Source organism: Macrobrachium nipponense, chromosome 8, assembly GCF_015104395.2.
Source record: "Macrobrachium nipponense isolate FS-2020 chromosome 8, ASM1510439v2, whole genome shotgun sequence".
Taxonomy (NCBI): domain Eukaryota; kingdom Metazoa; phylum Arthropoda; class Malacostraca; order Decapoda; family Palaemonidae; genus Macrobrachium; species Macrobrachium nipponense.
Window position 1 is genome coordinate 14,161,990 of NC_087203.1, and position 15,810 is coordinate 14,177,799.

The 15,810-nt window shown below is 36.5% G+C and overlaps 1 protein-coding gene across 1 annotated transcript in view; it reads right to left on the bottom strand.

Annotated features, from left to right (window-relative positions):
- Nucleotides 1-219: 219 nt before the first annotated feature.
- LOC135222619 (uncharacterized) overlaps nt 220-15,810 on the bottom strand; it is a 22,686-nt gene continuing 7,095 nt past the window's right edge. Inside the window, exons 3-12 of the mRNA XM_064260727.1 lie at nt 15,363-15,674; nt 14,585-14,817; nt 14,025-14,192; nt 11,391-11,532; nt 8,829-9,041; nt 6,143-6,266; nt 4,703-4,921; nt 4,115-4,206; nt 2,443-2,565; nt 220-851 (exon numbers count right to left, since the gene is read on the bottom strand). Of these exons, the coding sequence (XP_064116797.1) occupies nt 774-851; nt 2,443-2,565; nt 4,115-4,206; nt 4,703-4,921; nt 6,143-6,266; nt 8,829-9,041; nt 11,391-11,532; nt 14,025-14,192; nt 14,585-14,817; nt 15,363-15,674 (1,704 nt within the window). The 3' untranslated portion in view covers nt 220-773. The remainder of the gene's footprint in view (nt 852-2,442; nt 2,566-4,114; nt 4,207-4,702; nt 4,922-6,142; nt 6,267-8,828; nt 9,042-11,390; nt 11,533-14,024; nt 14,193-14,584; nt 14,818-15,362; nt 15,675-15,810) is intronic.

Below are 15,810 nucleotides of genomic sequence, written 5' to 3' on the forward strand. Positions count from 1 at the left end.
TTTTATCTTACTTGGCAGCATTATCTTCCCCGATATAATATCGTTTCAGTTTCTGCAGGATGCTGTGATTATTGTGATGCTACACCACGTATTTAATCTGTCAGGGCATAAATGTGCATATTACACATACTGTATGAACGAGTTAGGATTATCTATAAACAACGCCAGCCAGCAAGACCTAGCATAAGAAATGGTATGAATAAAAAATTCATTAGGGGCTAGTGCCTGACACTACACAACTTTATTATTTCTAGAAAAGGGTAGGACTACTGTACATAGCTATTGATCACAATAAACCTTCTCTTCCTATAAATACAATATATTATTCAGGAGATATTCATGTGCTTTACTTATTGTAAGAAAGATTCACTATCATTACAGTTCATGATTCATCTGGGGTATTTTCAGTCTTGTTTTTCCTCATGCTAATCTAGGCCTAATCGTTGCATTCCTTTCATCTTTACGTGACATAATTATAATGACTGTTCCTCCTAAACCAACCTTGTTTTGCATTTTCTCTCGTGAAACAAAAGTCATGGCAATGCTGATCAGTTATGAGCCGCAGGAGAGGCGCCACACTTGTCCTTGTCTTCAGTATCAGTACTGAAAAGGTTGAGAATAAAGGATTCGGGTTTTCTATAGAAGTTCAGAGGTAAAGGGTAAGACCTCGTGTAGAAGTTGAGAGGTAAAGGTCCGGTCTATTATATACGTAGAAGTTGAGGCATAAAAGAGCTGGCCTTGTATAGAAGCTGAGAGGTAGAGGATCCGAGCTTCTATAGAAGTGACTTGAGCTTGGCAAATAGATTCGATGGACCACTGAAGCTGAAGGCGCTCTGCTGTGCTAGACGAGCCTGCAGGGAAACAGGTTTTCGGTCTGTTTATGAAAGTAGGTTATTGCTTATGCTGTAATACGGTATTAATCAATGTTAATATATTGTAGTGCTTTTGCATTTAAAATACTATACAAGAAGAATGAAAACCGGTAAAAAAGGAGAAACTGGACGACTGCTACTAAGTCAAGAGGGAGGATATCATTGATTTATTTTTTTGGGAGCGTTATGTATATGACAAAAGTACAAGGGAAAAGCACTGATATTTCATCCTTAAATTTCACTGAAGAATACATTCATAATTTGCAAGAGATTAGTTAAGTATAAGTTTAATAACACACTGCAGTTTATGAGAAAAATGTCTTGGTATACAAGCCATGTCTGCGTTTTGGAGCCTGAGTTAACTCTAAAACAAAGCCTTTTTTTATATAAAGACTTAAGCCAGCTACTTTAGGATGCAACTGTTGACGTTACTTCAGTCAGGTCAATACTCAGCTAGAAAATGAACTTTCATGGTATGTCCACGGTCTTGAATATATTCTCTTCCGGTAACCATTAAGTTCTCTGCTTTTCTTAGCAATCAAATTATCTTGTATTTCGCTTTGGATAAAACGAGAAAAGTTGCCCTCATTGTTTTTATCTCATACATTTTATAGTCTCAAAGTACTTTTATATCTTGAAAATAAATGCGCAAAACTCGGTGGAATACAGTTTTGTAGATGCTTACGACCTGATACAAGGAAATATTATATAATAAAAGTAGTGAATTGAGTCTTTCTCTTTTTACCCCAAACAAAATACAGCTGAATTTGACTGCTAAGAAAAGCAGTGAAGTTCCTGGTTACCAGAAGCACATATAAATTCATGATGCTCTTTTCCACAAGGAGAACAACGATAACCATCTCTCTTCAAAAAAAAAAAAAAAAAGTTTCGCTGTATATTATTGGAACTCAGGTTCCAAAGTAAAAACGACAAGTCTTGCATGCCAACACATTCTTGCGTCATAAATTGCAGGGCTACAATAGATCTATGTTGACCTCGAGTAAAGGAATGAAATGTTAAATGAATCTCCTTCTACTCTTTACACTGTGCGAATTTAAAATTATGACAAAAGATTCGTCGTAAATAGCTTCTCTACCACTAACTCAAGGAAGCAGTAATTTTCTAATAAACCCTATCTAATTAAATGGAGTTCACACAATTATCTATCGGTCGAATTTGGAGCAAATGAAAAACCAAAACCTTGACTTAAAAATCATTTCAGCAGTCGCGCACTTACTTCACAGATCAGATCTGGTGTGGAACTAGCGCTCCGTCAAGGTATTTCATGTGAAGTTCTAATCTGACAGCACAGCATCCAATTACGGTTAACCAAGAACTCTGAGATCAACTCAAGTTGCAGAAAGAGATTAGGCACTTTGGGAATTTGCTGGAGGGATTTCTATTCAGGCTGTTCTACTTTAGGTTTCGTTTAAGGTACTGAAAGATAATGCCACGTTAACAAAAAAATAAAAGGTTCTGGATAAACGAGACATACATGGGCTATTCGAGGATATGTCTACTCTAGAGTTGTATACTTGACTTTCAAACAACAGCTCTCTCTCTCTCTTACCTTTTCACTATGAGGATTAACAGACATGACATCCATTTCTTCAGGCTTCTCCTGAAGGTGCTGCCGGTCGCCGAGAACGCCGTGTTTCCCTATCAGCCAGTAGGTCTCCATGAGGCCTTTTCCCTGAAGCAACAAACCTTTTACTCAAATATTTATACAATTTCTTTGGGCTATTCCTACCATAAGGCCATTATACTAATGGATTACGTGCCCGATACAGCCATTGATAATACACGGAAAAGGACTTTCTCTTTTATAAAAGCAGCACCAGCTTGTAGCTCAGTCTTGAGGTTTGACAGTATATCAAAATTTAACCAGCACACTCTTCCGGGTGGTATTTAAAATACTTGACATCTTGAATAATACATAATAAACTAATAATGAATTTGCTAGTGTGGGACCAATAAACGATACTGTTGTTCTTCTTCTATCTCGCCAGGTTTGATTTTTAGCTCCTCAAGGAAGGAAACGAATTCCCTTAAATTTGATGGTTGGTTTCAGAGAAAAACAAAGTAGCAGCCAACGACCTCAGCATTTTTCCAGTAAAGATAAACGTTTTTAGTTTTACACTGATTAAAGAATTCCTATACGTTAGCATTCACCTAGAGTCTAACAGTGGCATATTCCTGCTTGAAATTTCGAAGAAACTAACGGAATTCTGAATCCCGAAAAATAAGTTCATCGTTCACCTTTATTCCGTGGGTTCTTAAAAACAAACAAGACAACGCTTTTGCTCGATGAAGGCGTCTTATCGCATCTCCTGGCAGTGACAGAAGGGCGGTGGATGCAAAAGGAATAAATCATGATCATATTCGACGTACAGTAACATTCGGAAGAAACCAAGTAGGGCAAAAATGTTATTCACTTGTTAGAATGAATGCAGGAAGTTTAGCAACTCTACAACAAATGAAATAAATATTTCGGATATTTGGATTCTTTGTCTAATTAGGATTATTTCACTAGAAACATCTGATAATGTTAAACCAAATGTATTGCTTCGAACCTAGTAAAATACTGTCCTAAATACTCTGCAGTTTTATTCAAGATTAATTTTAATGTCATTTATCTGATGTAGTTATATATCGGTCTTACTATGAAACTGACCGTTTTACACAGCTCTCATATTTTGACAATTATTGCTTAATTAAACCACGAATTTCTAGTGGAGAGAAGCTGCTTAACTTCCTAATGTAGACATCTGAGTTAGTTACTTCCTAACCTAGATACCTGAGTTAGTTAGATTGTAACTTTGATTATATAGAATTTCAGTAAAAGTTGTTTGCAATTAAATTTAAAATTTCACAGAAGTACTGAGTTTCAGCCCACCTTAGCATAATCATGTGGGTTGGCCGGGACTTTATAAACATGAGACTGGGGAAACTTGACAGTTGTTAGGACCAAGGCAGTTTTCAAACACTGCCAGTCTTAAAGTCATTTCATCTACTATAGCGACGGAGACGCAAATGTAAGCAGCTTTTAAGGGATAAAAATGATTGTCAGGAATAAAACCAGTTCAAAGATTTAAATCTCGATTGTTCTCTGGCAACAAATATTGATTCTAAAAGAAAGGATTTAGTTAGGGAATGAAATTAAGTGAAATAATATAACATCTAATGATGCTGAGGATGCTGAGTTTTGCTACACAATCATCTAGGGGCATTTTCTTGCTTACCTTGATCTCTAACTCTCCTCGCAACTTGACAATAAAGCCTCCAACACGGTCAAGTTCTAACTTTGTATCCGAGGAAATGTGGACCTTGAAAGCTGTAATAAATTAGGACAGCAGCTGAGCACAAATCAGATATTCAAAATCATCAAGAGGGCTTCCTGCCAGCTGATTTACATCAATAACAATACACTGTCATTTGGAAATAGATAAAAAGGAATGAGCACACGTGGAAAAGCATCAAACGCCTATTCATGACTTCGTAATTTATTTGGCCTTCCCAGTCGACGAAGAATAAGTTACTTCAGTAAGCTGCAAACATCCAAAAGATAAGGCCTTGGTTTTGAATAAGTTTAAAAAACTTGAACACGAAAGATGAAAAGATGTCTCAAAATGAGAGCTTTACGAACCATAACATTGCCAGAGATGATCACCAGGAGGTGATCTATCAGTGAAATTGCAAGTCATGGGGCTGTGGTTCAGGAGACTTTGTAATGAAGATGGCGTTGACGGCAGTGACGAAGAGAGCAAAATGGAATGGTACAGAAGTCGAACTAGTGTAGAAGGAGGAGATATTCCATCTACTGTACTTACGTAGGCCCGTGGATTCCATCCTAGAGGCAGTGTTGACGGAATCTCCGAAGAGGCAGTACCTGGGCATCTTTGTGCCCACTACCCCGGCCACCACCGGGCCAGAGTGGACGCCCATCCGGATCTGTATCTTCTCTCCGGGCATGTGAGGGATGATGAAGTTTTCCGTCCCGTGGAGCAGGTCCAGCGCCATCGAGGCGATTTCCGCCGCGTGTTCTTTGCCTGGCCCAAGAGAAATGACGAATTAGCAAATAACTGAAGAAGAAAACAACTGACGAGATACACTCTTTTTCGAAAAGAGATTCAAGAGCGTGAAGAGTAAAGCTGAGTTGCTACAAAACTATTTTTTGACAACGTTAAGGTAAAACATAATGACGCCATTGAGGAATATTCCGACTTTGAGAAACGGTTTAGAGTGGATAAAAGGCGACGCTTTCTAAGAGTGATATCAAGAAAAAGGAAAACAACAGTAGACAAGACAAGAACAGCCTCATATTTGAGTTCAAAGACCTTCCGACAAGTGTTACATTTCCTACAATCGAAAACATTTCAAGATAAGCTGCTCGGCCTATTCACGATAATGAATAACACTACAGTTTCCTAACACCTGTTTATACCGATATGTTCGACACCATTATTTTCAGGTATCGTTTTCCTGGTAAGTGCTTCTTATTCCCGTCTGTATCCTGCTTAAACGTACACATAAACATAAATGAATATATATATATATATCGAGCTACAAATGTCCTTTAATATCTAATTCGCTCTAAACGTACACATAAACAAAAATGAATATATATATATATTATATATATATATATATATATATATATATATATATATATATATATATATAATATATCGAGCTACAATGTCCTTTATATCTAATTCACTCTACTCGGATGGAATATATTTTCATATATGTTTAACCGAAGGGAAATTTTTTAGGCGATAATGGAATTGCCGACCGACGGGCACGAACCATCGACATCTTCAATTCCAGGACTGGCAGGGGTGGGCTAAGGCTTCACTGCCAGTCCTGGAATTGAAGATGTCGATGGTTCGTGCCCGTCGGCCGGCAATTCTATTATCGCCTAGGTAGAGCGAATTAGATATTAAAGGACATTTGTAGCTCGATACATGTATATGAATCACGGTAATGTGATATAACATATATATATATATATATATATATATATATATATATATATATATATATATTATATATATATAATATAAAATATTCATTTTAACATGTAAAGACGAGCGCAAGTACTTCTTCATCTTTATATACTATATACATATTTAGTAAAAAAAAACAGGGATTGGAGCAATAATATCTATAGTATTTTCAGATGATGGGCAAACCTTCGACTGAAAGCCTTGAAAAACTGAGAAGATTTGATCTAAGAGAGAGAGAGAGCTTCCCTTATCTTATCTTACCTATCCTTTGCGGGACTCCACTGGCCACCATGTACACTTCACCAATGGTCTCTATCTTGTAGACGTCGTAGAGCTCGATGCGGGAGTCGAACATCTTGTAGAGGGCGTTCAGGAGGGAAATGACCTGCGGTGAAGCCTCTCTGGTTTTGAGATTTATTCGGTAATGAACAAGGAAAGAGGATTGCGTCTTTCTAGGCACATCATCTTATCTTTTCCACTTCCAGTTATTATGATACAGTAAGATAATGTAGGAAAGTGCTATCACATTTACCTGCAAATAATTACTGAACTGCTAAAATTAATTATTAACTTTTTTGAGGAAAATTCCACATGCACACGCTATTCATATGTTTTTGTGATATTAGGCCACCTTCCCTAAGAGGGGCTTGTATATATATATATATATATATATATATATGTACATACATGCATACACACGCATTTATACATATTTATACTTATATATATATATATATATATATATAATATATATATATTTATATATACATATTTCTGTCACGGAATTCAGATCGGTATATAACCTAAACATATATAAGGTCAAGAAGTAAGTGAAACAACACAGTTTGCTTATAAATGCCATAAAGGCAAAAGATTTTGCTCTCCGTTATTTCACTTTCCTCGTGGCCATATACTCTACATATAATACATGCATATTTCATTCATTCATATTATATATATATATATATATATATATATATATATATATATATATATATATTGGCCAAATCTATTATTTGGTAATATATATATATATATATATATATATATATATATATATATATATATATATATATATATATATATATATATATATATATATAATATATATATATATATATATATATATATATATATATATATATATATATATATATATATATCAAGTCCAAATCTATTATTTGGCAATCTTTTTTAAAATTATTTGGTAATATATATAGATATATCTGTTATATATAATATAATATATTATCTATATATATATATATATATATATCTATATACTATACTGTATATAAATCTATATATCATATATATATTATATTATATATTATATATAAAATACTATATAGGCGCAATCTATTATTTGTAATATATATATATGCACTAGTCCAAATCTATTATTTCGCATATATCTCTGTTATCTATCTACTTTCAGTAGTGTTGGGCAAATTCGACGCCGGAATCCATAACAGCGCCAGCGCTATATTTCTTTCCTCTTACAGTGCTGTCATACTAATTACTTTTTTCATCCACTCTCCTATAAAAATGTATCAATGACTTTCCTAAAAAGTTAATGTCTATTACAATTAAAAAGCTGGAAACAGCCTTTCTCCTACTAACATGATTCAATTCATACAGTTAGCTTTATTAGTGCATGGCAATTTAATATGCATTTTATAATGAATGAAGACGAACGCTAAACTTCTCCCACTAACTTTTGGGAGGCATAAAAAGAAGAAGAAGAAGAAGAAGAAGGAAAAAAAACTCCCTCCTTTGAGTCACACCTTATTCCCTCTTCACAATTCAACCACTGTAATTCTTACTTTTGAAGTACTGAGATAAAAGCGTCAGTGTCAAACACAGCTCCAGGGTGTTGAAGATCATCTTCCCTTGGACAAATATTAACCATCTAAATTTAATGAAATGGAGGCGACTATCAGTCAAGTTTTCTTTTGCAGTTAGTAATGGTTGTTAACAAGATCCTCATTAATTGTTCGACCACTGGAAACACTTCGTTTGATTGTGGTCACGGACACAACCAAATATCAAACCAGTGCTAAGCATGAATGAACGAATGAGATCGGGTTTTGACTGAATAGGAACAAAATGCACACTAAACAAAATATTGCTAAATTCCTTGAAGCCAAGCTCTGAAGACGATTTAGATTTTTAGAATATGGAGAGTTGACATTTAAGGTTGGGCACATGTCTGAGCCGAATTTAGAGCCAGAAGTTTTTGGAGAGAGTTTCAGGGTCAGAAAATTGGATTTTGCTTTCCATAGCTCCGTGTACGCTTAAATAGTTTTTTTTCTCTTTTTAAATAGGGGGCACCTAGCGGCGGTTGACGTGATTTGGAGCAGGATGTCAGATCTTACTAACACGTATTAGGAAAAACTTAATCCACTTTTGCCATAAATTCTTAGCTCAGAGTAACTTTTGGGCTCCCGCTGAATATTAGTAATCAAACCTCAACAGATATTTGAATGGAGACGATACCAGTGTCCTTCGCTTGAAAGGGTAACGCACGTAGTAGTACACCTGCAGTTTTTAACAGCAAAAATTGCTTGGAGCTGTGTTTGACCTTAACTGTAACAGAAATAGGACTTGTGAGAGGATGTTGCGTGAAAAAAAAATGATGCAACCTCTGGTATGCATGTGGTATTTACTGAACGCATTAGAATTATGCTTAACATATAAAATAAAAACTATATTTAACAAGTGTTTTATATTACTGTATTGTCTGAAATCGTCAGAACACGTGATGTATGTATGCAGAAGTAGTACCCCCTGAGAAAAATGAGACACTGGGTATGAATAATGACCACTTTCCCAATTTGCCTCAAAGCCTATACTCAAGTCATCTTTCCATACCAACTGTGTGCAGGACAAGTATCATATGCATGTGTGTGTGCTTGTGTTTGTCACCCTCCTGCAACCCCCTGACCTGCATGGGCGTGCTTTCCGAAGAGAGCTCTGTGAAGCCAACGATATCTGAAAAGTATATCGTAACGGACTCGTAAGTTTCGGCGGAGACTTGCCGGTGCTGCTTGAGCTGTTGGGCGACAGAGGGCGGGAGCATCTGGTAGAGAAGCGTGTCTGACCGCTTCTGTTCGTAGGCCAGCTCGTGAGTCTTGTGGATGAGTGTGTCTGAAAATGCCTGTAGGAAGGGATGATTAGTCACTGGTTGATGTTCCAAGACCTTGAAAGGCAGAGAGGTAAACTGCTCGTTTCGTTGCCATGTCAGTCTAATCTCTTATGTGTTTGTATCAGCCAGGCTTGTGACGCCACAGCTGAGTGATTGTGTCACCACTAAACTAACACCAAAGATAAAATATCAAAGAGCATAAAATTACTGAAATATATGTTCTAAATGTGTGGCTAAAACTAGCCACAAACAACCAAACACTTCTAAAGTCACAATAAAAATGTAATAATGCAAAAAATAATTATGTTGAACAATAAAAGAATAAGAGACTCACTTGCCCCAACAATATGTTTTGTTCCAAAAGAAAATAGAAGATAAGGAAACAAACAATATCACATGCAAAGATTTAGGCAAGTACACTGATTTAGTGGCTGCTGAAGGTCGACATGACTGACTGCATAAAGAAAAAAGAAAACTTGCCATTTCAATCTCTGATAGCCCTGGGCAAAGAAGCATTTTGCTTAGCCACGCACTCAACCACAGAACCAACTGGAATATCTATCGTTTTGTCCCCACCTACAGATAGACAGATATTGGCACAAAATATCATGACAGTATATGCAAATGTGCAATAATTGTTTCTTAAATCGTCCATAAAAAGCCAAATGACGAAAACCGAAAACCAGTTCTTTGATATTTTCATTATAAAAGTAACCTATTCACTCATGTTTATATATATATATTTTAGCATTTTAACTATTTTTGTGAACACATTTATCAAAAATTATATTATTATGTTTAGAAAACTATCAATTTGGCTTTTTCGGACCAATAACAGACTATGTTTTATACGATACTGAACTCAGTGAGGAAGATTCATCTTAATATATACATTGGCACACGAATTTGTGTATGTGATAGACAATCGCCAACAGGACCGTTTATCTAAATAAATAAATAAGATTGTACACATAAAGAGGCTGTCTTCTGTCTGCCATCGTTGTCTAAGAATTTGTCTTTTTTTTTCCATAGTTTCTAAGAATTTGTCTTTTTTCCATCGTTTCTAAGCATTTGTATTTTTTTCCATCTCATATTTTACCATACCGATGATATCCAAGGGAAACAGAGTTGTCACTTTCTGGAATAAGTTTCCTCTTGTATCCGAGTTATAACGTCCCGAAATGGTCGTGAAAACGCGATCTCCTCACAGTTTTCATTAGACTGACTGTTAGGAATGTCAACTAACACATTTTATCTACCGATATCCCTAGTTACATCTGGCTTTGATTTACGTTAGCATTCCAGCTATGACCTTCCAGACAAATGAAACAAAGTAACTGTAAGTAGGAAGGAAATGTTCAGGCAGGTTCAAGAGAGCCATCTGGAATCACCGTCTTTAAACCTTCATTGCGATATATTATTTTTATCCAAGATCCAAGAATATCCCAAATCTGCAAAGACCTTTCCCAAATTCACTACTTAATTTATCTTTATTTTTCTTTGGGTTATGAAAGATTTTGACAGGCAGAAATTATCCTTATTTTTATAAGAGTCACTTTATTCCTCTGACTAGAGGAGTGCTTTACAAGTTTATATCTGATTATTTCATAGGATTTTGGTCTGTTTTAAAGCTAAGCAAATGGCTTTTCAAAATTTAACTCATTTTTTTAAAAATGAGGCACGATGATCATGTAAAGTCTATTCCTTTCACCAGCCACTAAGAGTATAGCGAATAAAACTCCATCTAAGCACTAAGCTAAATATGACGCCGAAGACGAGCAGATAAATCGTCATTAATGTATGCAAAGCAAATATTGTTTAGACCGGCTCATTTTTAGGCCCAAACCAGCTTCCAGATCAACCGTCTTCTGCATTGCCTGAAAATTCAAGAGTCATTTTATACCCTTTCTTTAGCTGATGCTCCTGGCGGCTCGTTGAATGTCCAGGATAAAATATCTTATATTGTAATATGGTACCCATTTCATACAGATAACCGTAAGTAAATGAAAGTACAAATAACTCCTACTCTTATAAATGCTTACATTACATGCACTACATATCTGTGGATTCACATTCATGTACTGTATTTATATAGGATTATGTATGTTTACTGAATTATATACTGTGTAAAGAAGCATACATGCATATATCTGTCTACTTATATATCAAAGCATGCCTATCGTCAATATACTAGAAACCGATAACAAAACCAAAGCTTTCTGAGTGATAGATTATTGATGAGATTTGTGCATACTTTCTCTCAAGGTGAAGAAAGGATCCTTACAGATAATGTGCGAGCAGATCCTTACAGTTAATACTACAAGGAGAATACACTGATAAAGAAAGACGTTCTGATCATACCTGTAACGTCCGTGTCATCATCCGGACGAGCAGAATAATAACGGGAGAAATGATGAGAACCACACACAGCAAGGCTATGCCGATAACCACGTGACTGTTCGAAGCGTTCATCTCGTTGAAGAGTGTTCGCTCGATGACGTGACTGGAGGTAAAGTCATGTGGATTGTGAGGTTCAGTTTGCCATGTTGGATTCGTGTAAAGTTTAATTGTAAAATTCAGTGCAATATTGAGCTGTGTGGGTCTGCTTCAAGTTAGTCTGAAAGAAATGTTGTGACGAGCAATAAATAGTAAATCTTTGTTGTTCAAGGGCTGTACTCCACCTCAGTTAGTTAACTAAAGCCCCAGTCACACTGGGATTACGACCAGCTCCTGACCATCGCGACCATAGGTCGGAAAGGGTGGCTGGAAGATTCTGCTGATCGTACGACAAGTTGTTAAAAGTTCCGGACCTCCTTACATACTGATTTGGTCGCAATGAGGAATTGGATGCTACTTCGAATTGCTATTGGCGACCAGTTGGTCATAAGGAGGTTGCTGGTGGTTTGGAAGTGGTCTACCATCAGCTGGCAATTGGTCTGTTAACAGTTGGCAAGCGGTCACCTACTAGTCAGCCACCTGTGGCCAGTCACTTTGTGACTGATGGTCGAGTGGTTGAAACAGGTCGGCTGCGATTGCTGACCTCATGGTGCCATGGGCCACAACTTGCCGACTGGTGGAGACCATCAACGACTGTCAAAGACCACCAACAATTGGTGGTCTTTGACAGCTGGTTAAATCAGTGCTGGTCACCAAAATAATGTGATTGACGGGCACCTAGTATTTAACCGGTGAGTGCTTAGTCGTCTGGTGTCTCTAACCATGCAAACCAACCACAGAATACTGGCAGACTAGTCATACAATGGTAGCTGACTAAGCGGCCACCAGTTGGTCATAGTTTGCCAACTGGTTGGCCGTTGGCAGTACAACTGGCTGTCAACCAAAGACAAAAAAAAGAAAGAAAAAAAAATTGATGGTCCCCCACTGGTTGCTGGTTTTGGAGGTTGCAGGTGGTTGGAAGCGGGTCATAAGCTCAGTGTGACGGAGGTAACGACACCTGTCTGTGGTTTTCCTGTGAGGTTCTACTTTCAGCCTCAGCAGTCGTGTTAATCAACAGATGTACAAACATGAATTGGTTGTAAGGTTCAGTGTAGTTCAGCAGAACTGGAATAAATCTCTGTAACGTAGCTATGAGACCAAGCTTATAATGTGTTGCGGTCAGATTCATGTAACTATTCTTATTTGTGTAGCCTTAATTGTAAGATGTTTTGCAGTCTCTGGAAATTTCCAATTCCTTGAGTTATTTGCAATTATATGGCATCGTATCGAATTTACATGTTCATTTGATTATTTGTATTTTCTGTTTGGAAAATCTGGTTCAGGTTGGAGTTAGTATTGTAAAATTTCCCTGGAGGCAATTTATCATCCAAGACACTTCTCCTTACTGGAGCTATGATTCGGAGGTAATTCTGAGATTGGGATGCAAATTCTTGACATCGGTAGGAAATTTGGCTCAACGCCTCTTTTTCAGATTGCTTAGTATTTTGCTTCATAAGATGGTAAGCAAGTTAATCCTGTAAGGCTATTATATAGTGTAAAATTCAATTTCAGAGCTGTATTATTCAGCAAAGAGAATAAGAGTGGCCATATTATCATATGCACATTGGCTTACAAGGATCGCCCCCAGCATAGAAATCCTAATATGAGATGTTTGGTAGTTAAGATAGATTATTTTGAGTGTGTCTGTGAAACAGAGATCATAGAAAACAAAAGTTGTAAAACATTAAATTTGCCAAGGATAGAAAGGAGAATAATCATAAGATAGCAAGTTACAGGCAAATGGAATGCAGTACCGAGCTGTACCAATACGAAACTGCCATTTCAGTTAAGTGAAATGGCAATTTAGTATTCGGTAGTCTACACAACAATATATGAGGTACATTGGGTACAATGAAAATAAAAAAAATGCTCATCTAAATCAAAGAACTACATTCATGCTTTTATTTAGCAGACATTGTGGTTTAACACCTTTACTCACTGAAATTTACACAAAACTGACACAAGTGAAAAATTAGACAGAAGTTGCCGGTATTTTAAGAAAAATGCCTTTTATCTACTAGAAAAAGCCTATTATTCACTTAAGCATCTTTACTGAAACCAACATTTGCATTACAGTGTAGTATTGGATGATTCTACACCTATTCTACATTAGATATTACAAAGAGACTGTGCACTTGTTGAATGGTCACTAAAATAACACGTAAAAAGTACATTTAAATCATGCTTCTATATAAACAGTCGATATTTATCTACTTTGAAACTAATGAAAGGTGAAAACATGAATGAATGAGCAGAAAATAATAATGTAATGAATAGATATCTATGACATGGCTATCTTAGTCATTGTAGTTAAAAAAAGCAGAACAATATTTAATATAGGTTTTTGATAACAGGTATAAATATTTATTAGACTTAAAGTATTCTATGATGACTAATATAAGATTTTTTTTTTACTGAAAATAAACTTGATTCTCTTTTACACAGGATTTTACTGTCCTTATTGCTTACAAAAGCAATCCATAAATCATTCCAACTTACCGAATTTCATACTGGATCTTTTGCAAGGCATCCAAGTATCCAAGCATTGCATAAAAGTATTCGGTGGCCTTGTCGAAATCGGGAGAAATCTTTGCACGGCCGAGGACTTCCAGTCGCCTTCTTGTGATGTTGGCGTACCAGGCGTAGGACTCCTGAAGTCGCTTGTACCTTTTCAGTACCGAAATGGGAAATGTATTCAGAATACCTTCTTATTTTCATCAATTTCACTCAGGTAATTGGTAAGAAGGATATAATTAATTTCGTGGGGAAGAACAGTTGTCAACTTCACCGAAAAACACGTCTTCATAACAAAAATTAAGCATTTTAAGCATTACGCCATCTACTAGATAAAAACTTTCAACTGGAGTGTCGTGACACCAGCCCACGTCAAAAATGAAATACTTCACTTGAGTTAGTTCTCGTTTGGACTTCCGCTACTTGTGTTATGACTTCCGCAGTTTATATTACATTAGTAACATATGGAAAGCTAATACTGGCGGATAATCTATAATCGTAATCGATGCGAGCGATTCCTAATGCAACTGGAACATTCCTCTTACCTGTCAGTAATCCAAAACTCGAAGTTCTGACTCGTGTTGAGGAAGTCGTAGCCCAGGGCATCATTGGTCACAAAGGCGTTGTAACTCTTCTGGTTGAGGGCACCTCGACCGAAGTACTGCAGTCCAAAGACCATCGAGATACCCAAGTGCTCAATGGCGCGAATCATGTTCTTGTAGGCCAGAAGGGGTCGCCACACACCAGCAGCGTCCTTCTCGTTGATTTCACTCGTTAGCTGACAAAAAGTAGTAGGTAGTAGGTACAGTAGACGTATTAGCGGACGACAAAAATTAAACATGTTTAATATTTAACAACATCAGGTGTCATAAAACTGAGATCATTACGGATCGCACATCAAAACTTATTCTACGCGTAAATTACGCCAGTCTCCTTGGAGAATACAATTGAAATTGCTTGAACAGTTGATATTTTCACTTCCGAATACCGTAGAATATTAGTATGTAATAATTATAATGAGCAATTTTCTTGGATATATATTTAAGGACAGAATTGCGATATATTTACTAACATGGTTTAAGAAGAAACTTTTCCGTTTATTTCATCTATACATACTTACACAGTGCAATATGTATACTTATATAAATATATTCTGATAACTACTGAAACCATACCTACGACCTCTCTGAACAACAAATATATATATATATGTATATATATATATATATATATATATATATATATATATATATATATATATATATATATATATATATATGGCCTTAAAGAGCGCGTGCGATGACGCTGGGGAAATAGAATTACCTGATCGAGAAATATATAATTTGCTCTGTTGTAGAAGGCGATGCCGGCCTCGACGGAGGGTGTGTCAAATTTGGTGATCTTGTCACGGAAGTCATCCAGACGAATCCGGAACAAGATTTTGTTGTTGAAAAGTTTGTGCTCCGTTCTGAACACGGGCCACGTTAGTTCGTCCAAGAGTTTGTTCGTGTAGGCAAAGTGCTCCGTTAGGTTGCCCCTGATGACGGAGCCATTTGTGAAGAGGTAGAAGCCGATCTCGGCTCTCTCGGACTGCAGCGCTTCTGTCACGTTGCCCAAGCCCGTGCTGATTTGCACCTGACACACAGAGAGACTTTAGATCATCACTGTAGCAATGAATGATACAAATACCACTTTATTTCAAAACCTAACTACGTCACGTCATTGAGAACTTGGTCGTATAATGAAAGATGCTTTTCATTTGACTTCACCG